Source organism: Neoarius graeffei, chromosome 19, assembly GCF_027579695.1.
Source record: "Neoarius graeffei isolate fNeoGra1 chromosome 19, fNeoGra1.pri, whole genome shotgun sequence".
In the NCBI taxonomy this organism is placed as follows: domain Eukaryota; kingdom Metazoa; phylum Chordata; class Actinopteri; order Siluriformes; family Ariidae; genus Neoarius; species Neoarius graeffei.
The window spans coordinates 45,093,515-45,120,150 of record NC_083587.1 but is presented as its reverse complement, the minus strand read 5'-3'; the positions used below and the strand labels follow the sequence as shown (position 1 = coordinate 45,120,150).

Here is a 26,636-nt window from a genome sequence, read left to right as displayed (position 1 = left end):
GAACACTCACACACATGCTTGTATATGCAAAATCACACGTATTGGTGCATCTTGTTTATTTCAACACCTGCTCCAGCTGTAGATGTTTACAAAGAGACCAGGAAGGAGGAAGTACAGCTAGTCGAAAAGGAAGCAAAGCCAATAATATTTGAGGAGGAGAGAAGAGAAATGATAGAGGCATCTCAGGAAGTGGTTCAGCCGATTCCAATACCTTTCAAGAAGAGAGATGTTCCTTCAGGTGAGGAGTGTATTCGTCGAGTCGACATCTTTCATTTCTGTATAGAATCAATTATAACATTTAAACTTATTAGGATAGGTATGTTTAAAAAAAAACTCATGGAAAAACTGCAAATACGTAAAGCCCTGAGTGTCTACTTTCATATGAGCTATTGACCATTAACCACGACTGTGGAGTGTGACATCACAACTAAATTCACTGATGAACACAGGCACCCCCAAAATGGGGGAAATCCATTTCTGCCATTAAAACGTTCACATGAAATCTCAGAACGGGGATAAAAATGTGATCTCGTTGACTTTGAGCATGGCGTGGTTGTTGATGCCAGATGAGATGGTTTGAGTATTTTAGACTCCTGATCTCGGTCCTAACCTGAAATTTGATGTGCTGTATATGGATTAATAATAATGAATGGATTATTAGAGATTATTGGAGATATTAACTGTCACACTTGCTTCTGTTTTTGCAGCTAATCCCTGACATCCAGCACTCAAAAGTGTCTGAAAAGTGTTCTGTTACATATCTGACCTTTTTTATGGACATACCTACATTTTGTGTTAAATTTAGGTAGAATAGTAATATTTGGAAAAGTGAAAGGTTTTATTTTTTACTGACTCAATAATGTAGAAGTCATAAAATAAACATCCAAGACAAATTTAGTCAGAAAAACTTACAGTATCGAAGACTTTTCCACAGTAATGTATACAGAAAATCTGTAGGGGAAATTTACTATATATCCCCATAAGCAATTGTATAAATTCTATCCACATCACTTCTGTATTTTTACAACTTCAAGGTCCTACCATGGACACAGCAGAGCAAAAAGCAGAGATTAGACAGTGGATAGAGGGGGAACTCCAAAGAGTAAGCACTGTAACACCTGTCCAGATGAAAGATGACTGGTACATTTTGCTGGAATTGCTTCCACGATCTACACAGACCAGGCAACCTGCACTGCGTCCATCAGGTACAACTAAAACCGCACCAAGTAATTTGCATATATTTACATAGTAACTATTACCTCATACAGATGACTCTATAGGGGAAAAAAATCAGTGTTTTCTTTGTAACATATTTCTGAATTATAATAGTGATGTATTGATCAGTATGGAATTATAGAATATATTAATATAACATATTCACAGCTTTCTTACCTTCGTACGAGTGCAACCACAATTCCAAAAAAAAGTTGGGACGCCGTATAAACTAAATAAAAACAGAATGTGATCATTTGCAAATCATTGAAACCCTATACTGTATTTCATTGAAAATAGTACAAAGATAACATATCAAATGTTGAAACTGAGACATTTTATTCTTTTTTGAAAAATATATGCTCATTTCGAATTTGATGTCAGCAACATGTTTCAGAAAAGTTGGGACAGGGGCATGTTTACCACTGTGTTGCATCACCTCTACTTTTAACAACACTCTGTAAACGTTTGAGAACTGAGGAGACCAGTTGCTGTAGTTTTGAAAGAGAAATGTTGTCCCATTCTTGCCTGATATACAATTTCAGTTGCTCAACAGTTCGGGGTCTCCTTTGTAATATTTTGCGCTTCATAATGCACCAAATGTTTTCAATGAGAGACAGGTCTGGACTGCAGGCAGGCCAGTTTAGCACCCAGACTCTTTTACTACTGAGCCATGCAGTTTTAATATGTGCAGAAAGTAGTTTGGCATTGTCTTGCTGAACGAAGGAAGGCCTTCCCTGAAAAAGCTTTTGTCTGGATGGCAGCATATTGCTCCGAAACATGTATATATAATTGAGCATTAATGATACCTTTCCAGATGTACAAGCTACCCATGTCATGTGCACTAATGTACCCTCATACCATCACAGATGCTGGCTTTTGAACTGTGCACTGATAACAAGCCAGATGGTCCCTCTCCTCTTTAGCATGGAAGACGTGGTGTCCATGATTTCTAAAAAGAATTTCTACTTTTGATCCGTCAGACCTCGGGACAATTTTCCACTTCGCCTCAGTCCATCATAGAAGAGCTCGGGCCCAGAGAAGGTGGTGTTTCTGGATATTGTTTATATCTGGTTTTAACTCTCATTTGTGGATGCAGTAATGAACCATTTTCACAGACGATGGTTTTCTGAAGTGTTCCTGAGCCCATACAGTGATTTCCACTACAGACACGTGTCTGCTTTTAATGCAGTGTCTCCTGAGGGCCTGAAGATCGCAGGCATCCAATGTCAGTTTTCAGCCTTGTCTCTTGCATACAGAGATTTCTCCAAATTCTCTGAATCTTTTAATGATATTATGTCCCATAGATGATGTGATCCCCAAATTCTTTGCAATTTTACATTGAGGAACATTATTCTGAAATTGTTGCACTGTTTGCCCATGCAGTCTTTCACAGAACGGTGAACCCCTCGCCATCTTTACTTCTGAGAGACTCCACCTCTCTGGGATGCTCTTTTTATACCCAATCATGTTACTGACCTGTTGCCAAATAACCAAATAAGTTTTTTGTTGTTGTTGTTGTTTTTTGTTTTTTTGTTAGCATTACACAACTTTTTCATTCTTTCATTGTCCCTGTCCCAACTTTTCTGGAACGTGTTGCTGACATCAAATTCAAAATGAGCATATATTTTTCAAAAAAAACAATCAGATGTCTGTTTCAACATTTGATATGTTGTCTTTTTACCATTTTCAGTGAAATATAGGGCTTCCATGATTTGCAAATTATCACATTCTATTTTTATTTATGTTTTACACCGTGTCTCAAATTTTTTTGCAGTTGGGGTTATAGTTCGCCTTGAGTGATTTAGTACAGCTAATTATTATGATATAACTTTTTTTATATTTCTAACTTTGTACAAGATTCTATTTTGATGTTAATCACACAGTGAAATGATAACAAATTGAGCATTCATGGGACCTTATGAAAGGTCCAATGATTTCCAGGCATGTCTTACCACAATCGTACCAAATATTAAGGAATAAAGTTCAGAAAAAGGATTATAGCAAGCTTGGCATGCATAGGAGATAAAATTAGTAAAATAGGAACCCTGTGTCCAAACGGTGACTAAAGGTAGTGATTTAACTCTGCAACTCAAGTTCAAATGATTCAATATTTAGACGTAGAAAGTTGATGCAGATGCGTCATTTGATTTTCGGGATCACCTACGTCTGTCGTTGCATGTGCGGTCTGAATGTGTGGTGTCGTGGACATCATTCTAGTTAATGTGTTTGGCATTGCAATAAGCAAATAACCCCACCTGTTTGACAAGTCACACAGTCATTGATGGAGCCCAGTGATCATATTGTAGATACACAGTTCAAGAAGGAAGTCACGAACTTCATTATTTGTGCCATAAACTCCAGAGGCAACTGCAAAAGCCATGGTTCCACTTACTTGCGTTACTTACACTCAAAATGTTTTGTTACATTTGGTAACTTCAATCATTTCATGGCATCAGACATCCATGTATAGTGTATATGTATATTTTTTCTTCTTTTACATTAATAGAGATTGATATCCAGTCACCTTGGGTACATGTAGTAGAGGAGCACAAAAACGTGGGAGACGAAAAGACATGGAGAGAGGAGAGAACAATTTATGTGAGAGAAACACAACCAACTTTACCAGCACAAAGAGAAGAACAGAGACAGAAACAGGTGGAAGATGACTGGTTTATCCTGCAGGATGTTTCTCCTAAAGAAGCAGGTACACACAGAGGGACGTGAACACTCACACACATGCTTGTATATGCAAAATCACATGTATTGGTGCATCTTGTTTATTTCAACACCTGCTCCAGCTGTAGATGTTTACAAAGAGACCAGGAAGGAGGAAGTACAGCTAGTCGAAAAGGAAGCAAAGCCAATAATATTTGAGGAGGAGAGAAGAGAAATGATAGAGGCATCTCAGGAAGTGGTTCAGCCGATTCCAATACCTTTCAAGAAGAGAGATGTTCCTTCAGGTGAGGAGTGTATTCGTCGAGTCGACATCTTTCATTTCTGTATAGAATAAATTATAACATTTAAACTTATTAGGATAGGTATGTTTAAAAAAAACTCATGGAAAAACTGCAAATTCGTAAAGCCCTGAGTGTCTACTTTCATATGAGCCATTGACCATTAACCACGACTGTGGAGTGTGACATCACAACTAAATTCACTGATGAACACAGGCACCCCCAAAATGGGGGAAATCCATTTCTGCCATTAAAACGTTCACATGAAATCTCAGAACGGGGATAAAAATGTGATCTCGTTGACTTTGAGCATGGCGTGGTTGTTGATGCCAGATGAGCTGGTTTGAGTATTTTAGACTCCTGATCTCGGTCCTAACCTGAAATTTGATGTGCTGTATATGGATTAATAATAATGAATGGATTATTAGAGATTATTGGAGATATTAACTGTCACACTTGCTTCCGTTTTTGCAGCTAATCCCTGACATCCAGCACCCACTTCTGTCTGAAAAGTGTTCTGTTACATATCTGACCTTTTTTATGGACATACCTACATTTTGTGTTAAATTTAGGTAGAATAGTAATATTTGGAAAAGTGAAAGGTTTTATTTTTTACTGACTCAATAATGTAGAAGTCATAAAATAAACATCCAAGACAAATTTAGTCAGAAAAACTTACAGTATCGAAGACTTTTGTACAGTAATGTATACAGAAAATCTGTAGGGGAAATTTACTATATATCCCCATAAGCAATTGTATAAATTCTATCCACATCACTTCTGTATTTTTACAACTTCAAGGTCCTACCATGGACACAGCAGAGCAAAAAGCAGAGATTAGACAGTGGATAGAGGGGGAACTCCAAAGAGTAAACACTCTAACACCTGTCCAGATGAAAGATGACTGGTACATTTTGCTGGAATTGCTTCCACGAGCTACACAGACCAGGCAACCTGCACTGCGTCCATCAGGTACAACTAAAACCGCACCAAGTAATTTGCATATATTTTGCATAGTAACTACTACCTCAGACGGATGACTCTATGGGGGGAAAAAATAACAGTTTTCAGCCTTGTCTCTTGCATACAGAGATTTCTCCAGATTCTCTGAATCTTTTAATGATATTATGTACCATAGATGATGTGATCCCCAAATTCTTTGCAATTTTACATTGAGGAACATTATTCTGAAATTGTTGCACTGTTTGCCCACGCAGTCTTTCACAGAGCGGTGAACCCCTTGCCATCTTTACTTCTGAGAGACTCCGCCTCTCTGGGATGCTCTTTTTATACACAATCATGTTACTGACCTGTTGCCAATTAACCAAATTAGTTTTTTTTAAATAAATTTATTTATTTATTTATTTTTAGCATGACGCAACTTTTTCATTCTTTCATTGTTCCTGTCCCAACTTTTCTGGGACGTGTTGCTAACATCAAATTCAAAATGAACATAAATTTTTCAAAAAAACAATCAGATGTCTGTTTCAACATTTGATATGTTGTCTTTTTACCATTTTCAGTGAAATATAGGGCTTCCATGATTTGCAAATTATCACATTCTATTTTTATTTATGTTTTACACCGTGTCTCAAATTTTTTTGCAGTTGGGGTTATAGTTCGCCTTGAGTGATTTAGTACAGCTAATTATAATGATATAACTTTTTTTTTTATATTTCTAACTTTGTACAAGATTCTATTTTGTTGTTTAATCACACAGTGAAATGATAACAAATTGAGCATTCATGGGACCTTATGAAAGGTCCATTGATTTCCAAGCATGTCTTACCACAATCGTACCAAATATTAAGGAATAAAGTTCAGAAAAAGGATTATAGCAAGCTTGGCATGCATAGGAGATAAAACTAGTAAAATAGGAACCCTGTGTCCAAACGGTGACTAAAGGTAGTGATTTAACTCTGCAACTCAAGTTCAAATGATTCAATATTTAGACGTAGAAAGTTGATGCAGATGCGTCATTTGATTTTCGGGATCACCTACGTCTGTCGTTGCATGTGCGGTCTGAATGTGTGGTGTCATGGACATCATTCTAGTTAATGTGTTTGGCATTGCAATAAGCAGATAAGACCACCTGTTTGACAAGTCACACAGTCATTGATGGAGCCCAGTGATCATATTGTAGATACACAATTCAAGAAGGAAGTCATGAACTTCATTATTTGTGCCATAAACTCCAGAGGCAACTGCAGAAGCCATGGTTCCACTTACTTGCGTTACTTACACTCAAAATGTTTTGTTACATTCGGTAACTTCAATCATTTCATGGCATCAGACATCCATGTATAGTGTATATGTATATTTTTTCTTCTTTTACATTAATAGAGATTGATATCCAGTCACCTTGGGTACGTGTAGCAGAGGAGCACAAAAACGTGGGAGACGAAAAGACATGGAGAGAGGAGAGAACAATTCATGTGAGAGAAACACAACCAGCTTTACCAGCACAAAGAGAAGAACAGAGACAGAAACAGGTGGAAGATGACTGGTTTATCCTGCAGGATGTTTCTCCTAAAGAAGCAGGTAAACACAGAGGGACGTGAACACTCACACACACGCTTGTATATGCAAAATCACACGTATTGGTGCATCTTGTTTATTTCAACACCTGCTCCAGCTGTAGATGTTTACAAAGAGACCAGGAAGGAGGAAGTACAGCTAGTCAAAAAGGAAGCAAAGCCAATAATATTTGAGGAGGAGAGAAGAGAAATGATAGAGGCATCTCAGGAAGTGGTTCAGCCGATTCCAATACCTTTCAAGAAGAGAGATGTTCCTTCAGGTGAGGTCAAGTTTGCATCTCTCATTTCTCCATTGCTAAACGTGTCTTCTCTTTTTATTGCTCTTCACAGTAAGTAATGAAATTGTATGGATTGGGTTATTGTCTGGATTCTTGAAATGACTTATCAGAATCAGAATTACTTTATTAATCCCCGGAGGGAAATTCAAATTTGCTACCAAGCTCCTGAATCAAAGAAGAAGTAAACGTGTCTAAAAATAGAAGATAAAATCGTCTGAAAAAAGAATAAATAAAAATAAAATAAATTTAAATAAGTTCAATAACTTAAGTAAAAGCAAAATGAAGTGATTTTATATACAATGATTCCTATATACATATATTGCGCCTGAGTTAAGGATACAGTATACATGGTAAGACAGTGTACCGCAGTTATACAGTGGCGTTGTACAGCTTGACTGCAGCAGGTAGGAATGATTTCCTGTGTCTCTCAGTTGTGCAGCGTGGAAGAATCAGACGTTTACTGAACGTGCTCCTGTGGCTGATCAGCTCCTCATGTAGAGGGTGGGAAGGAGAGTCTAAGATTTTTATTTTGGACAGTGTCCTCTTCTCCAACACCACTGTCAGAGAGTCCAGTTCCACGCCTACAACATGGCCGGCCTTCCTGATGATCTTATTGAGTCTGTTAGTATCCTTCACCTTCAAGCCGCTGCCCCAGCAGACGACAGCGTACAGGATGGCACTGGCCACCACAGACTCATAGAAGATCCGCAGCATCGTTCGGCATATGTTGAAGGACCTCAGCCGTCTCAGAAGATAGAGATGGCTCTGGCCCTTTTTGTATACCGTCTCCACGTTTTTGGACCAGTCCAGTTTATTATCCAAGTACACCCCCAGGTACTTATATTCCTCCACCACGTCCACACTGACCCCTTGGATGTTAACAGGGTTCACCGGAGCCCTGATTCTCTTCAGATCAACCACCAGTTCTTTCATCTTTGTTGCATTGAGCTGTAGGTGGTTCTTCCTGCTCCACGCGACAAAGTTGTCCACCACTGTCCTGTACTCGCTCTCATCACCACCGGTAATACGTCCAACCACTGCAGAGTCATCAGAAAATTTCTGGAGGTGGCAGGTCTCCATGCAGTAGTTGAAATCAGTGGTGTAGAGAGCGAAAAGGAAAGGAGAAAGGACAGTCTCTTGCGGAGCCCTGGTGTTGCTGATCACTCTGTCCGACACACAGCACTGCAAGCACACGTACTGTGGTCTGCCAGTCAAATAATCCACAATCCAGGACACCAGTGGGGCATCCACCTGCATCGCTGTCAACTTCTCACCCAGCAGAGCTGGCCGGATGGTGTCAAAAGCACTGGAGAAATCAAAAACCATGATCCTCACAGTGCTGGCTGGCTTGTCCAGGTGGCCGTAGACTTTGTTGAGCAGGTAGATGATTGCGTCCTCTACTCCAAGACGGGGCTGGTAGGCAAACTGAAGGGGATCAAGAAGTGGTTGGACCATAGGCCGGATCTGCTCCAGGATGAGTCTCTCAAGGGTCTTCATGATGTGTGACCAATTCGCCGTCTGTAAAATTAGACCTAGCCGAGGCCTGGAATAATCTGTTTTTACAGCATTTCACATAATTTGTATTTGATTACAAATTTGACATCCTGTAACTTTTTAAGATTAGCTACCTCACCAACACTTTAGGCAGCTGACTTGACTAAAAAATAAAATAAAATAACTGCTAGATAATTGGCTTTATATAATATAAAATGCGATTTTGGCAGCACACACGTTCACTAGTCACTTTATTAGGAACCATTGCTCATTCATGCAATTATCCATCAGACATCATTCATGACCCATCACATGGCAACAGCATTATGCAAAAAAAAAAAAATCATGTAGCTACAGATCAAGAGTTTTGGTTATCCCTTTCTCTCTAAGATTATTCAGGACGCTGTTGGGTTTCTGTGTGTAGAGTATCGTGACTTTTTGTTTAGCTGCTGGTGAGCAGGGTGATGGGAAAGGAGAGGGGGTGTGAATCCCCTAAAGGGCAAACAATTCTCCACAATAACATTGGTACAGAGATAAAATGGACAGCACAACTAAGGCTGTCCAGACTAATATGTTTTAGTTTTAAAACAGCATTTTAAAACGAAAATAATCTCCATCCAGACAAGTGTTTTAGCTCCGTATCAGAAATAATCTCCGTCCATACTAACACGCCCGATAACACACATCACATGACCATTCACTGGGCATGCATGTGCCAGTATAAACAGCTGATGTCATTTCTGTGAAGAATCTCAGTCATCTAGGTACATAGTAAACTGTGGTTGGTAGAAGAGAGCAACTGGACTTGCTTGAAGATTCTTGAAAACGTTTCGCCTCTCATCCTAAAGGCTTCCTCAGTTCTGTCTGACTAATAGGGAGTATCCAGTATTTATCCTCTCATGGATCATCATAGATTCCGAATCAGAATGCTGATGGCTGCACTGTAGGTGGCTGATAAAAGATGTCTTAGGCCCCCACCTCTGTTCAATGATGGTCGTTCCAGGTTGACAAAAATGAACGATCCTCTCTGGTTAAGATGTCTGCCAGTTTTCTGGACGTCCTCTCATACTCCTGCACCAGTTGAAGGGAACTCATCCCAATGTGCGTAGAAACATATCTGTGAAGGATCTCAGTCATCCAGGTACATAGTAATCTGTGTTTAGGATGAGAGGCGAAACGTTTTCAAGAATCTTCAAGCAAGTCCAGTTGCTCTCTTCAACCAACCACAGTTTACTATGTACCTGGATGACTGAGATTCGTCACAGATATGTTTCTACGCACTTTGGGATGAGTTCCCTTCGACTGGTGCGGGAGTATGAGAGGACTTCCAGAAAACTGGCAGACATCTTAGCCAGAGAGGATCGTTCATTTTTGTCAACCTGGAACGACCATCATTGAACAGAGGTGGGGGTCTATGACATCTTTTATCAGCCACCTACAATGCAGCCATCAGCATTCTGATTCGGATTCTATGATGATCCATGAGAGGATAAACACTGGATACTCCCTATTAGACAGACAGAACTGAGGAAGCCTTTAGGATGAGATGCAAAACGTTTTCAAGAATCTTCAAGCAAGTCCAGTTGCTCTCTTCAACCAACCACAGATTAGCTGATGTCATTTGTTTTCTTCTGGAAAAGGATCATGAGATATCAGAGTGACGAATCAGGGAAGGATACACCGTGAACAGATAAAACCCAATGAGCAAGTGAACCAAATGTCTCAGTTTTTGCTTGTCTACACTAAGGCACATTAATACATTTTAGTTTTAAAATGCATCACTTTTGCTACGTGTACGCCTGGCGTCCACACTACTCCGGAGTTTTTGAGACCCAAAAATAGAGACGTTTGGAAGTCTCTGTTTTGTCTCCATATCAGAAATAGTCTCCGTCCATAATAACATGCCATATCACATGACCATTTACGTACAAGGGACCACAATGGAAATAAAATAAGTGTTTACGCTTTCTTGTGTCATCCCAATATTTTAATGTTTTTTGTACTTGTATTTTATATCTTATGTACAAGATCATTTTTATATTGAATAAATCAATCAAAAAACCCTGGGCATGTGTGTGCCAGTATAAACAGCTGGCACAAGGAAAACAGAGACTCTGTTTTTAGGGCTCGAAAACTCCAGAGTAGTGTGGATAAACTGATGACTAATGGATGAATGGATTATTAAAAAAAAAAAAACACGTCTTCCATCAGCCAATCAGCTTTCAGCAGGCATTTCACAGTGTTTGCATTGAGCTCCTGTTAAAAAACCTGAACCCATTCATCTACCCATCATCTATGTAGTGTTCTTCGTGTACTGTTCTTTAGTGTAACTTTGCAAGAACTGGCCAATGAAGGCACCATTCCATTTTTTATCTCGAAGAAAAAATGATTGTCACAAAATTTTAAGATTTTATATACAACCCCGATTCCAAAAAAGTTGGGACAAAGTACAAATTGTAAATAAAAACGGAATGCAATGATGTGGAAGTTTCAAAATTCCATATTTTATTCAGAATAGAACATAGATGACATATCAAATGTTTAAGCTGAGAAAATGTATCATTTAAAGAGAAAAATTAGGTGATTTTAAATTTCATGACAACAACGCATCTCAAAAAAGTTGGGACAAGGCCATGTTTACCACTGTGAGACATCCCCTTTTCTCTTTACAACAGTCTGTAAACGTCTGGGGACTGAGGAGACAAGTTGCTCAAGTTTAGGGATAGGAATGTTAACCCATTCCTGTCTAATGTAGGATTCTAGTTACTCAATTGTCTTAGGTCTTTTTTGTCGTATCTTCCGTTTTATGATGCGCCAAATGTTTTCTATGGGTGAAAGATCTGGACTGCAGGCTGGCCAGTTCAGTACCCGGACCCTTCTTCTACACAGCCATGATGCTGTAATTGATGCAGTATGTGGTTTGGCATTGTCATGTTGGAAAATGCAAGGTCTTCCCTGAAAGAGACGTCGTCTGGATGGGAGCATATGTTGCTCTAGAACCTGGATATACCTTTCAGCATTGATGGTGTCTTTCCAGATGTGTAAGCTGCCCATGCCACATGCACTAATGCAACCCCATACCATCAGAGATGCAGGCTTCTGAACTGAGCGCTGATAACAACTTGGGTCGTCCTTCTCCTCTTTAGTCCGAATGACACGGCGTCCCTGATTTCCATAAAGAACTTCAAATTTTGATTCGTCTGACCACAGAACAGTTTTCCACTTTGCCACAGTCCATTTTAAATGAGCCTTGGCCCAGAGAAGACGTCTGCGCTTCTGGATCATGTTTAGATACGGCTTCTTCTTTGAACTATAGAGTTTTAGCTGGCAACGGCGGATGGCACGGTGAATTGTGTTCACAGATAATGTTCTCTGGAAATATTCCTGAGCCCATTTTGTGATTTCCAATACAGAAGCATGCCTGTATGTGATGCAGTGCCATCTAAGGGCCCGAAGATCACGGGCACCCGGTGTGGTTTTCCGGCCTTGACCCTTATGCACAGAGATTCTTCCAGATTCTCTGAATCTTTTGATGATATTATGCACTGTAGATGATGATATGTTCAAACTCTTTGCAATTTTACACTGTCGAACTCCTTTCTGATATTGCTCCACTATTTGTCGGCGCAGAATTAGGGGGATTGGTGATCCTCTTCCCATCTTTACTTCTGAGAGCCGCTGCCACTCCAAGATGCTCTTTTTATACCCAGTCATGTTAATGACCTATTGCCAATTGACCTAATGAGTTGCAATTTGGTCCTCCAGCTGTTCCTTTTTTGTACCTTTAACTTTTCCAGCCTCTTATTGCCCCTGTCCCAACTTTTTTGAGATGTGTTGCTGTCATGAAATTTCAAATAAGCCAATATTTGACATGAAATTTCAAAATGTCTCACTTTTGACATTTGATATGTTGTCTATGTTCTATTGTGAATACAATATCAGTTTTTGAGATTTGTAAATTATTGCAGTCTGTTTTTATTTACAATTTGTGCTTTGTCCCAACTTTTTTGGAATCGGGGTTGTAAACACAGCTAGAAAGAGAAATGTGCTTTTTGGTTCTAACACCTATGACATTGATTAATGAAGATGCAGCAGGCCTGAGAGCTCAACAAACAGTCACGATCAAGGAAAAGGGAGTAATCTTTGACACGAAGCCAATGATCATCAAAGAGAAGCAAGTGATAGGAGGAGGAGTGAAAAAGAAAATTCTTGCTCCAGTACGTGAGGATGAAGACAACTGGTTTGTGCTTTTTTCACCGACACAGATTGAGAAGATGATCACTGCCACAGGTATTGTTAACGAATTATAATTTGTGGTGAAATAATTAAATCTCCATTTTTGTTAGAATCGGGCAAATTACAGATTTATAGCATAGTTTTTTTCAATCGTTGAATGCAGAGGAATCTATTCCGCCTTACATTTTAAATTGTATCTGTTCTCAATTGCATTTAAGAGAGAAACAAAATGTAAAGCCCTCCTTTAAGCTGAAAATGGGACAATGGTTTATGTTGTTTTGTATCTTGGCTGTACTGCAGCAGGTGTGTCAGACACATGGATTCTGGAAGAAAAGGGATTAAGAGAGGTGCAGAAGGGGCGACTAAGACAGGATGTGAAGAGAAGCCGTGTGGTGGAGGACAAAAGACTTCATCCATATGCGCCTACATTAAAAGCAGAAGAGCGTCATAGGGAGGTGATTGATGACTGGTTCATCCTGCTGGAGCGTGTTTCACAAAAATCAGGTTGAAAAAACCTTTCTATGCTCTTTGAGTCATCTTTCTCTCTTCCTCTAAGATCTTATTCTGATCTCATATCTTTCAATATCTTATGCTAGTGAGCATGGACAGGAGAGTTGAGGAGGAGGACTGGCGTAGGAAGGAGTTGTTTAAGAAACAAGCCATGGCAGAAGACAGAAGAAAAGCAGCAGGTAAAACGTGGCATGGGTGAATATATCGTAGTATAGTTGCCGTTTTAGAAGGAAACATGGTAAACTGGTGAAAATGAAATATTTTTAAAGGACCTGGTAGGTGAAAGTGGTGTAACTGTGACTGGAAACCACTATGGTAAACATCTCATCTCATTATCTCTAGCCGCTTTATCCTGTTCTACAGGGTCGCAGGCAAGCTGGAGCCTATCCCAGCTGACTACGGGCGAAAGGCGGGGTACACCCTGGACAAGTCGCCAGGTCATCACAGGGCTGACACATAGACACAGACAACCATTCACACTCACATTCACACCTACGGTCAATTTAGAGTCACCAGTTAACCTAACCTGCATGTCTTTGGACTGTGGGGGAAACCGGAGCACCCGGAGGAAACCCACGCGGACACGGGGAGAACATGCAAACTCCGCACAGAAAGGCCCTCGCCGGCCACGGGGCTCGAACCCAGACCTTCTTGCTGTGAGGCGACAGCGCTAACCACTACACCACCGTGCCGCCCTATGGTAAACATGTAAAAACATTGTCATATTTGTATCTTCAATTCCTCTTACTGGTTTCACACAGTCAGTTCATAAAAGAGTGTGCCATGTACGATTCAGCAAACGCTCCTAACTTCAGATACCCATGTAAATGAGCCTGTGTAAACATGATGAATGCAACCTAATTTAGCATGCATCAATGAGAATTATAAATTAGCATAATTTATGCCCCAATAATCCCATATAAGGCTGCACGTCCTACCACATGTTCATTCATGAAATGGCATCAAAGACTAAAAAGAAGAACTTTACAGGTTTGGAGGTTGAAGAAGTCCTGTTTTCGGAGATCCAATTAACATTAAATTACTAAGTTGTTTTGCAGTTTCAGAGATTCATATTGATATTGCGCTGCTTGTTATACAAGAGCATCAGTAGCCAATTTAAAGGAATGATGTTATCGTTAGGCTATATGAATACATTTATAATTACAACACCGATTCCAAAACAGCTGGCTTGTGAAACATAAATAAAAACAGAATGCAATGATTTGCAAATCCATTTCATCCTATATTCAATTGAATACAATACAAAGACAAGATATTTAATGTTCACACTGATCAGCTTTCTTGTTTTTGTAAATGTACACTCATCTGAATTTGATGCCTGCAACATGTTCCAAAAAAGCTGGGACAGGAGCAACTGGGGAAGTTGTAGAAAGCTCAAAAAACACCTGTTTGGAACATTCTACAGGTAAACAGGTTAATTGGTAATTGGAACGGCTTAGTCGTTCACAAGCAAGGATGAGGTGGGTGAAGAACTGCGTTGGCAAATAGTCCAACAGTTTAAGAACAACATTTCTCAACAGACATTTGCAAGGAATTTAGGGATTTCACCATTGACAATCCATAATATCATCAAAAGATGGAGAATCCACAGAAATCTCAGCATATAAGGAGTAAGACCAAAGACCAACACTGAACGCCTGTGACCTTTGATCCCTTGGATGGCACTGCATTAAAAACCAATATGGTTGTATAAAGGATATTACTACATGAGCTCAGGAACACACTGAAAAAACATTGTTGGTAAACAGTTTATTACTGCAGCTATAAATGTAAAATGGAAGCCAGAGATCAATAATGTCCAGAAACGCATCCAAATTCTCTGGGACTGAGCTCAACTGAAACAGACTGATGCACAGTGGAAAAGTGTGCTGTAGTCTGATGAGTCCACAGTTCAAATTATTTTTGGAAATAATGGACATTGCATCTTCTGGGCTAAAGAGGAAAAGAACCATCCAGGTTATTACCAGCACAAAGTTCAAAATCCAGCATCTGTGATGGTATGGGATGTGTTAGTTGCACATTTGTGAAGGCATCATTAATACTGAAAGGTATATACAGGTTTTGGAGAAACATATGCTGCCATCCAGACAATGTTTTTTTTTTTTCAGGGACTTCCCTGCTTGTTCTAGCAAGACAATGCCAAACTATATTCTGCATGTGTGACAACAGCATGGCTTTGTAGTAAAAAAGCGCAGGTGCTAAACTGGCCGGCCTGCCTCCCATTGAAAATGTGCGGTGCGTTATGAAATACGACAACAGAGAATATATTGGTACTGTTCAACTGAAGTCATAGATCAAGCAAGAATGGGAAAGAATTTCACATTCAAAACTTTAACAATTAGTGTGCTCAATTCCCAAAAGCTTACTGAGTGTTCATCTCATCTCATCTCATTATTTCTAGCTGCTTTATCCTGTTCTACAGGGTCGCAGGCAAGCTGGAGCCTATCCCAGCTGACTACAGGCGAAAGGCGGGGTACACCCTGGACAAGTCGCCAGGTCATCACAGGGCTGACACATAGACACAGGCAACCATTCACACCTACGGTCAATTTAGAGTCACCAGTTAACCTAACCTGCATGTCTTTGGACTGTGGGGGAAACCGGAGCACCCGGAGGAAACCCACGTGGACATGGGGAGAACATGCAAACTCCGCACAGAAAGGTCCTCGTCGGCCCTGGGGCTCGAACCCGGACCTTCTTGCTGTGAGGCGACAGCGCTAACCACTACACCACCGTGCCGCCCCTTACTGAGTGTTATCAAAAGAAAAAATTATGTAACGGTGGTAAGCGTGCTCCTGTCCCGACTTTGTCAAATTCAGAATGAGTTTATATTTACAACAAACAAAAAAGTTTATCGGGTTGAACATTAAAAATCCTATCTTTGGGGGCATCGTGGCTCAGGTGGATAAGGCGCCACACCATAAATCCGGGGACCCGGGTTCGATTCCGACCCGAGGTCATTTCCCGATCCCTCCCCGTCTCTCTCTCTCTCCTGCTCATTTCCTGTCTCTACACTGTCTTATCCAATAAAGGTGAAAAAAGCCCAAAAAAATCTTAAAAAAAAAAAAATCCTGTCTTTGTCTCTCATCTCATTATCTGTAGCCGCTTTATCCTGTTCTACAGGGTCGCAGGCAAGCTGGAGCCTATCCCAGCTGACTACGGGCGAAAGGCGGGGTACACCCTGGACAAGTCGCCAGGTCATCACAGGGCTGACACATAGACACAGACAACCATTCACACTCACATTCACACCTACGGTCAATTTAGAGTCACCAGTTAACCTAACCTGCATGTCTTTGGACTGTGGGGGAAACTGGAGCACCCGGAGGAAACCCACAGGGAGAACATGCAAACTCCGCACAGAAACGAACCCAGACCTTCTTGCTGTGAGGCGACAGCGCTAACCACTACACCACCATGCCGCCCTCCTGTCTTTGTATTGTATTCAATTAAATATAGGTTGAAAAGGATTTACCAATCATTGTATTCTGTATTTTATTGACATTTTGCACAGCATCCCGACTTTTTTGGAATTTGAGTTGTATATAATAATTTGAATCATAGAGTTCAACAGCATAATGCCAACATAATTATGAAGTGTATAAGATTTTCAAACTCAGAGTAATGAAATATACAATCCGTTAGTGAACACGTTTGGATAACAGCAAGCTAATTGTACATGATGACTCCTACAACAGGTCTGGACCACTCGTAAACTGTGTTCATGCCTAAGAGAAAATTCAAAATATGAGAAGATTGGTGAATGCAGCAAGTTCTCATAAATCACTCATACAAGCCACTTAAGAACGAACCTGTTCGTATGTATGAGTGGTTCTTACATGAGGCCCAGTGTTCAATGATTTGAATTTCTACTTCTTTCTTTTTCTTCTTTCATGAGGATTCAAAGCTACTTCAGTTTCTGTCATCTCACCGACTCGAGCTGCCCAGCCAATGACATCGACTCCCACTGCACAATCTGTTCACATCACAAGACCCACCTTTAAAGAGGAGAGACTAAAGAGACTGGACATCACACAAGAGATCACACAAGACATAAAGCAAGAATCTAAGGTCCAGAATATGAACTTACAAACACACCAATAACAAACAAATGATCAAAATGTGTTCTGTGTTGTAGGCGTTTGTTTTATCTGTGATAATGCATATTGCATTGACGTACACATTTTCGGGGGATCCTTTGTTTGAAAATGTATAGGTACCGGTATAGGACTAGGTTAAATCTGTAATGCATAAACTGTTCCAGTGAACATCACCTTTCTTTGCTTCTGCAGGTGGAAATAGAGTCCATCATTATAAGAGAGGTTGGCCAATCCATCTTTGAATTTGTCTGCATTATTTCTTACTGTACACCCAAACCCAAGATAAATGCACATTGCACATATGTTATTGACATAAAATGGATTGGTACACAGACATACTGTATATTTACTGCTCCACTTGTTGCATTTTTGTTTATTCTATTACAGAGACCAAAGAAGAGACTCGAGGGTGACTCCATTTATGTCCGTCACAGCATTCTAATGTTAGAGGTGTGTAAACATTTAACTAGAGACATTTATTATTCAATATTCATTTACAATCAAGCCGGAAAGTCTGCACACCCTTTTCACCTTCTCCACATTTTATTACGTTACAGATTTATTCTACAATAGATTGAGTTCATTTTTTGCCTCAAACATCTACACACAATCACCAATAATGACAAAGTGAAAACAGGTTTTTAGAAAATATGCAATTTTATTTTACTGACAAAAATAGGTTATTTAGGGGTTACATATCTGTACACACCCTTAGCCTAATACTTGGTTGATGCACCTTTGGCAGCAGTTACAGCTTCAAGGCATCTTGGGAAAGAAGCTACGAGCTTGGTACACTTGTTTCTGGACATTTTTGCCCATTCCTCTTGGCATATCCTTGCAAGCTCTGTCAGGCTGGATGGGGAGCATCGCTACACAACCATTTTCAGCTCCTTCCACAGATGTTCAATTGGATTCAGGTCTGGGCTCTGGCTGGGCCACTCAAGGACATTCACAGGCTTTCTCCGAAGCCACTCCTTTGTTCTCTTGGCTGTGTGCTTCGGGTCGTTGTCATGTTGGAAGGTAAACCTTTGCCCCGGTCTGAGTCTGGAGCAGGTTTTCTTCAGGGATCTCTGTGTACTTAGCTGCATTCATCTTTCCCTCTATCAGGACTAGTCGCCCCGTTCCTGCTGCTGAAAAACATCCCCACATCATGATACTGCCATGCTTCACTGTAGGGATGGCATTAGCCAGGTGATGAGCGGTGCCTGGTTTCCTCCAGACATGACGCTTGGTATTCAGGCCAAAAAGTTCAATTTTGGTTTCATCAGACCAGAGAATCTTGTTTCTCATGGTTTGAGAGTCCTCTAGGTGCCTTTTTGCAAACTCCAAGCTGGCTGTCATGTGCCTTTTACTAAGGAGTGGCTTCCGTCTGGACACTCTACCATAAAGGCCTGATTTGTGGAGTGCTGCCTGGATGGTCGATTTTCTGAAAGGTTCTTCCATCTCCACAAGGATACGCTGGAGCTCTGTCAGAGTGACCCTCAGGTTCCTGCTCACCTCCTTGGCCAAGGCCCGTGTTCCCCGATCGCTCAGTTTGACCAGGCGGCCAGGTCTAGGAAGATTCTTGGTGGTTCCAAACTTCTTCCATTTATGAATGATGGTGGCCACTGTGCTCTTTAGGACCTGTAAAGCTGCAGCAATTTTTCTGTACCCTTCTCCAGATCTATGCCTTGACACAATCCTGTTTCTGAGGTCTGCAGATAATTCCTTTGACCCCATGGCTTGGAGTTTGCTCTGACATGCACTGTCAACTGTGGGACCTTATATAGGCAGGTGGTGGCAATCCCCAATCATGTCCAATCAATTGAATTTCCCACAGGTGGACTCCAAGTAAGTTGTAGAAACATCTCAAGCAGTATCAGTGGAAACAAAATGCACCTCAGCTCACTTTTGGGTGTCATATCAAAGGGTGTGCACACTTGTGTACATATGATATTTTACCTTTTGATTTTTAATAAATTAGCACAAATGTCTAAAAACTTGCTTTCACTTTGTCATTATGGACTATTTTGTGTAGAATTTTGTGACCAAAAATGAACTCACTGTATTGTAGAATAAGTCTGTAATGTAATAAGACGTGGAGGAGGTGAAAGGGGTGTGCAGACTTTCCGGCTTTACTGTATTATATGTTTATTAGGAACCCATGCACATCCAAGCAATTTTCAATCAGTCATGTGGCAGCAGTACAATGTTTAAAGTCATTCAGGTATCGGTCAAGAGCTTCATGTCGTTAATATTTTCATCAAATATCACAATACAGAAGAAATGTGATCTCAGTGATTTCGACTGTGGGCTCCAGCAGCAGAAAACCACATCGGGTTCCACTCCTGTCAGCCAGGAACATGAATCTGAAGCTACAGTGAGCACAGGATGATCAGATTGGAAAAAGGCCAGATGATGTTTCAAACCAGAGCTTCGAAGACAAGAAGCATTTATTTATCACACATACACTCAAGCACAGACTTAAGTATACGGCGAAATTCCTCCTCTGCATTTAACCCATCTGAAGCAGTGAATACACACATGCACACACAAGTGAGCAATGAGCACACACACATCCCCAGAGCAGTGGGCAGCTATGCTACAGCACCCGGGGAGCAGTTGGGGGTTGAGCAAGGCACTTCAGCCCAAACTTCAGGCCATGGCTGCCCCCTGTTAACTTAACTGCATGTCTTTGGACTGTTGGGGAAATCAGAGCACCCGGAGGAAACCCATGCAGACACGGGGAGAACATGCAAACTCTACACAGAAAGGCTACTGGGCTCAAACCCAGAACCTTCTTGCTGTGAGGCGACAGTGCTAACCACTACACGAGTGGTCTAGCACCAGCTTCCATGCCATGGTCAAAGCGACTGAGATCACATCTTTTCCTCATTCTGATGCTTGATATGAACAATAAGTGAAGCTCTTGGCTTGTATCTGTATGATTTTAATATTGGATAATTACATGAATGAGCAGGGGCGGCACGGTGGTGTAGTGGTTAGCGCTGTCGCCTCACAGCAAGAAGGTTCTGGGTTCGAGCCCCGGGGCTGGCGAGGGCCCTTCTGTGTGGAGTTTGCATGTTCTCCCCGTGTCCGCGTGGGTTTCCTCCGGGTGCTCCGGTTTCCCCCACAGTCCAAAGACATGCAGGTTAGGTTAACTGGTGACTCTAAATTGACCGTAGGTGTGAGTGTGAATGGTTGTCTGTGTCTATGTGTCAGCCCTGTGATGACCTGGCGACTTGTCCAGGGTGTACCCCGCCTTTCACCCGTAGTCAGCTGGGATAGGCTCCAGCTTGCCTGCGACCCTGTAGAAGGATAAAGCGGCTAGAGATAATGAGATGAGATTAATAAGTCTTTTTGATTATTTTTTCTTCTCTCTCTCTCTCTCTCTCTCAGGACTCTGATGTGACTCAGGAGATGGTGTTGAGGCATCATGCCAGCATCAGCTTGTTAAAGCGCATCTTTATGGAGGACATGCCTATGTCTGCCCCGAGTGAGTGGGACAGGCGTATCTCGACATACACTCCTGCTGTCTTCCCCAAATTATCCAATGGCGATCTATTTAACGGCATAGACATTGTGAGTCTCACACACCATAAATACTGGATCACCTTGCTGTGTGAAATTAATGGCTCTATTTGTCCAAAGCAGAATGAGGGTTTGTCTCTCATCCATCACTGACATGGTTTTATTTTCCAGATGGGAGCAGATGGATTATTGGCCATGTGATGTTGCTACACCCTCGTATACAGAGCAAATCCTCTGTCACATCAACAGATCAACACACGCAACCTCTTTTTCTTCACTGCACCATCCTGTCACCATTTTGATTCATTGCTGTTATTACTTGGTAATATAACCTGTATACATGTTTTTTTTATGTGCAGTAAATAATATAGATCCTATATATAGTAAGTGGTTTGTTGGCCGAATGCAGATGTCTAATTTCTGGTGATGGATTGAAACCAAATTGAAGCAAAATGTGTGTATGTTTGGGTAATATTAGCATTATGTCAGTTATCAGTAAAGAAATATAATGATCGGATTTAAACCCCAAACTCAGCCATGATCATTTTTAAGATTGCAGGTGTTTTTCAGCCAGTGTCACCAGGATATTGGACTGGTTGCTGAACTGCGTTTATAGTCATTGTGTGTTTAATAATAAAAAAAAAAGACGTAGATTCACTTTGGAAATGCCAAGTTATAGTTTGTTTATTAGGTTTACAGTCTGTATATGGAGATAACACAAAATTCCACCTACAGTCTGTTTGCACTTACATGTTTTATTGATTTATTCTTGTCATGAAGATTTTTTTTATATGGAATAAAGTCTGCTATATTGCTATAAGTCTATATTGCTTCAATATATATTTTTGGTCTCAAAAGAAATTGCTGATGTAACTTCTGAGCTTTGATAAACATGACCCAGGGTGTGACGGGGGAGGTACTAAAAATGTTCTTTCTCAGGGGTTGGTCCCCTTTTATACACTGTCTGACATTTTCTTCAAAGTCATCTCTTTGAACAAATGCGTACACAGACACATAAATGCAGTAGTCTGCTATAAATGCGCTTGTAAAGACAATATAACAGGCAAGAAATAATCTGACAATAATGTAGAGGTACAATACGAACAGTAAAAAGAATACATTTTATTTTTGAAACTATGAAAACCATTTCATAAAGAATCAATTCTTGTGCAAATTGATTTCTTTTGGCAGATTTCCAAATTGCACACACAAAAGAACAAGGTTTGTCAATGATTAACAGAATCATTGGCCAAAAAAAGTCATGGTTCGGATTTAAATTTTTCAAATACTTGAGAGCCTTTGATTGGATAATTACTGCAGTGATTAATTTCTTTCAGCTGGCAACAATTATTTTAACTCTAACTGATGCAGTGAGTAGCTTCTCACTTGACTGACTGTGATCAGAGATCATTTAAACCCTTGGTGAAATCAAATCGTAAAAACAATCGGCCGTAGAACTCATTATGTGTAATAGTGAACATAAGATCGTTTCCACATAAACAGTGTGATGAGAACTCACAGGATTGGGACTAAACTGTTATGTGATCATAAGGAAACCACTTATTAGTGAGACTAATCAGAGGAAAAGGCTTTGATTTAGGGAGTATAGGGAGGATTAAGATTGGTCTCTGACGCAATGGAAAAAAGGTCATGTGATCTGATAAGTCCAGATTTACCCTATTCCAGAGTGATGGGTACCTCAGGGTCAGAGGTGGACAAAGTACCCAACTTCATTACTTAAGTCAAAGTACAGATCCCACTGGTCAAATGTTACTCCGATACAAGTGAAAGGTGTACAGTCAAATTTTTACTTAAGTTAAAGTACTGAAGTACTTGCTTTTAAAAATACTTAAGTATTAAAAGTGCATTTTCTGTCAACGCATCATTGTATTATTGCCACAACACTTACAAAACTTAACGCCGTTACCAAAGACAGAAATGTGAATTCACAAAATGAACGCATGCTGTGCCATCATGGTGGTTTAACATTAAGCTAGCTAGTCAGTGAAACGCCACCTGACATGCTAGCAAACTCTTTTCAAACTCAAAGTCATGTTGGGTAGCTAACGCGACTAGAAAAGAAAGATTTCTACATTCCGTTTATTTGGCAAGATTATGCTAAAACATATTTCTAAAAGGACTTCAGATAAGTTAACGTTATTCATGTTAGCGTAACTCCATTTTTACATGCTAACTAACAGTGTCCAAGTTAACTAGCTATGTGTAAACGTTAGCCGTGGACAAGGCGACGACAACTTGGTGAGCAAATCCATAGAAAGTCATTTGACTAAGCAGACTGCATAGCTATTGCAACGTTATCACTAGCTCTAAAAGCACAGACAACTTCACCGCAAGGTTTCTCTTAGAATAAAACGTTTATATACCTCAATATGCTTCCGCAGGTTGGACGGTGAGTTTTTGTAGGCCGTGATGTGGTTCGTTTTCGGCAAACAAAGCAAACGTTTAAAAGGAAATTAATCTTTAATCCTTTCAGAAAACTGAAACATGGGTTCTAGGTATAGCCATGAGTGTGTGCGTTCCCCAGAAGAACCGCCTCCTTCCATTCTGCCATCAACTGATTGTGTTAAATAACGCTGCTGAGAAATCATTGAGCTTGATTTTATACAGTCTATGGACGTGACGTGACCCTAGTGATTACTGATAGACTGTCTCAGTGTCACCTACGAAAAAAACAATCACGTTTTAGAAAAGAAAAAAACATCCACTTTCAAAGCTGCTTCTTAGTAACGAGGACCTTGATAGAAATGTAGTGGAGTGAAAAGTACGATATTTGCCTTTCAAATGTAGTGAAGTTAAAGTCATAAGTTTCCAAAAAAAAAAATACTCAAGTAAAGTACAGATACTCAAAAAGTGTACTTAAGTACAGTACTCAAGTAAATGTCCTTCATTACTGTCCACCTCTGCTCAGGGTAATAAGGGAAGTGCATGAAGTGATGCATAGTGGCCACTGTACAAGCCTCTATGATCTGGGGTTGCTTCAGTTGGTCAAGTCCAGGCTTGGCAACATTACGGGGCAATAAAATGAAATCAGCTGACGACCTGAATGTACTGAATGACCACATTATTACATCAATGGATTTTTTTTTCTTCCCTGATGGCATATTCCAGGCCAAGAATGCCAGGATTCTCCAGGTTCAAATTGTGAGAGGGGTTCAGGAAGCATGAGGAATCATTTTCACACATGAATTAACCACCACGGAGTCCTGACCTTAACCCCATTGAAAGTCTTTGGGATGTGCTAGAGAAGACTTTGTAGAGTGTTTTGATTCTCCAATCATCAATACCAGATCTCAGAACAAAATTAATACAACTCTGGATGGGAATAAATGTTGTGAAATTGCATAAGGTTGTCGGAACAATGCCACAGCGAACGTGTGCTGTAATCAAAGCTAAAGGCGGTACAACCAAATATTAGAGTGTGTGACTTTTTTTTTTGGCCAGGCAGTGTATTTTTGTAAACGCAACAGTCACTGTGGGCTGTATTTAGTGTTAGTGTAGTGTGGAGTTCATACTGAAACTGTGCACATCGCTTTTCAGAGTTCAAACGTAACTACAGGCTTGTGTGCAACTCGAACAGTTGTGTGAAACACGACATCTTGTGAACACATGGCAACGGATTATTCGTATGAGAAAATCACATTTGAAAAATTGAACCACAAACCCTACATTAGAAAAATTAACGTGAAAATGAATGAATCCTGTGTAAAAAAAAAAAAATTACGAGAAAATGAATGAATTGTGAAAAATGACCACAAATTAGGGCGGCACGGTGGTGTAGTGGTTAGCGCTGTCGCCTCACAGCAAGAAGGTCCTGGGTTCGAGCCCCGGGGCCGGCGAGGGCCTTTCTGTGCGGAGTTTGCATGTTCTCCCCGTGTCCACGTGGGTTTCCTCCGGGTGCTCCGGTTTCCCCCACAGTCCAAAGACATGCAGGTTAGGTTAACTGGTGACTCTAAATTGACCGTAGGTGTGAATGTGAGTGTGAATGGTTGTCTGTGTCTATGTGTCAGCCCTGTGATGACCTGGCGACTTGTCCAGAGTGTACCCCGCCTTTCGCCCGTAGTCAGCTGGGATAGGCTCCAGCTCGCCTGCTGTAGAAGGATAAAGCGGCTAGAGATAATGAGATGAGATGAGACCACAAATTAATTGAGACTGTAAAAATCTCATGTGAAAATAAAAACTCATTAAGACTGTCTAAAACAACATGTTTAAATGCCACAAGTGAACCATGATACTGTATTATTCACATATCAAGTTCATGTGGCTTTTTTTGTAAGGAGACCTTAGACTTAAATTGATTGATTTCTTTCTTTTTTTTTTACTTAAAGTACTTAAAGCTGATGAATGCTGATCACTTTATCCTTTAAACCAAGGGTACATTTTATCGTGGGAGCACATCGTTTTATTAATCAGTAAACTGAAAATAATGAATTCAGTGAATTAAGAGTTATAAAATAGCCTACAACCCACACACTTACTATAGTCTCACGACCTCAATTTAATACCGTGTAGCTACATTAAATTTTATTCTATCCACATTCACTGGATATGAGCAATCGCGCGCTCTGATTGGCTACTCTACTACTAGGCTATCAGCTCATATACCGTGAGTAGAGAAAAACAAAATGGCGGAGCGTGTTACTGGACCAACCGAGGACGAAATAAAAACTCTACTCGAAAACAAATCCCCAAAAAGTAAAAAAAAAAAAAAAGCAAGAAAATATGGTTTAAAGTATCTGATGGTAAGAATGTATCTTTTTTATTTTTCAAGAATTATTATTATCACGGCGGCACGGTGGTGTAGTGGTTAGCGCTGTCGCCTCACAGCAAGAAGGTCCTGGGTTCGAGCCCCAGGGCCGGCGAGGGCCTTTCTGTGTGGAGTTTGCATGTTCTCCCCGTGTCCGCGTGGGTTTCCTCCGGGTGCTCCGGTTTCCCCCACAGTCCAAAGACATGCAGGTTAGGTTAACTGGTGACTCTAAATTGACCGTAGGTGTGAATGGGAGTGTGAATGGTTGTCTGTGTCTATGTGTCAGCCCTGTGATGACCTGGCGACTTGTCCAGGGTGTACCCTGCCTTTCGCCCGTAGTCAGCTGGGATAGGCTCCAGCTTGCCTGCGACCCTGTAGAAGGATAAAGCGGCTAGAGATAATGAGATGAGATGAGATTATTATCACATTTTTCACAAATTTTTGCTTTCATTTCGCCAGTTTGTTTACATTCTAAGCGTTAATTATTTTGTTGGATGTTTTGTATAAAGTTTTCATTTCTCGAATTTGCAAAAAAAAAAAAGTTCCGTTTCTCAAAATCCAGTGAATGTGGATAGAGTAAAACAGTTATTCCACTCCATCTCGTCTTACATGGCTTATAGCCTACTCGGTGCTACGCGCCTCGTTGACTATCAGCTCATGTATGACTCGATTTCGTGGAATAACTGTTATTTGCACAAAATTAATGGTATGGTGTGGATAATGCGGGTTTTTTTACCCTTGGCTAAGCTTGATGTTTTCTGTTGCTGTACTCTTTTCAAAACAGGTTGTTCTTGATCAACTGCTATGATATGTATAAGATGCCAAATCTTGAGGGTGGAAAGTATTACAACAAATGTGCAGTGATGAGCATGATAATTACTACTGCAGCAATATACTGGCAATATACACAACTACACTCCCATTAGATCTGGTAACCTTGGAAGCATGACCTGCACGCAGGTCATATTAATGGGGCGCCTAGAAAATCAACTTAAACACTTACGTAACCTGACTCT

General features: G+C 40.5%; 1 protein-coding gene across 4 annotated transcripts in view; it reads left to right on the top strand.

Annotated features, from left to right (window-relative positions):
- Positions 1 to 21,638, top strand: part of epb41b (erythrocyte membrane protein band 4.1b) — a 68,459-nt gene extending 46,821 nt beyond the window's left edge. For 2 of the 4 annotated variants that reach the window (XM_060900155.1, XM_060900153.1), the window contains 15 exons: positions 77 to 238; positions 1,035 to 1,205; positions 3,722 to 3,919; positions 4,014 to 4,175; positions 4,971 to 5,141; positions 6,513 to 6,710; positions 6,805 to 6,966; positions 12,565 to 12,768; positions 13,015 to 13,218; positions 13,311 to 13,403; positions 17,144 to 17,316; positions 17,538 to 17,567; positions 17,733 to 17,795; positions 20,724 to 20,906; positions 21,027 to 21,638. In XM_060900155.1, coding sequence (XP_060756138.1) covers positions 77 to 238; positions 1,035 to 1,205; positions 3,722 to 3,919; positions 4,014 to 4,175; positions 4,971 to 5,141; positions 6,513 to 6,710; positions 6,805 to 6,966; positions 12,565 to 12,768; positions 13,015 to 13,218; positions 13,311 to 13,403; positions 17,144 to 17,316; positions 17,538 to 17,567; positions 17,733 to 17,795; positions 20,724 to 20,906; positions 21,027 to 21,056 — 2,204 coding nt within the window. In that variant the 3' untranslated portion in view covers positions 21,057 to 21,638. Of the gene's footprint in view, positions 1 to 76; positions 239 to 1,034; positions 1,206 to 3,721; positions 3,920 to 4,013; positions 4,176 to 4,970; positions 5,142 to 6,512; positions 6,711 to 6,804; positions 6,967 to 7,415; positions 9,230 to 12,564; positions 12,769 to 13,014; positions 13,219 to 13,310; positions 13,404 to 17,143; positions 17,317 to 17,537; positions 17,568 to 17,732; positions 17,796 to 20,723; positions 20,907 to 21,026 lie in introns of those variants that run through there. The other 2 variants (XM_060900154.1, XM_060900156.1) reach the window with 2 other exon arrangements.
- Positions 21,639 to 26,636: the final 4,998 nt, after the last annotated feature.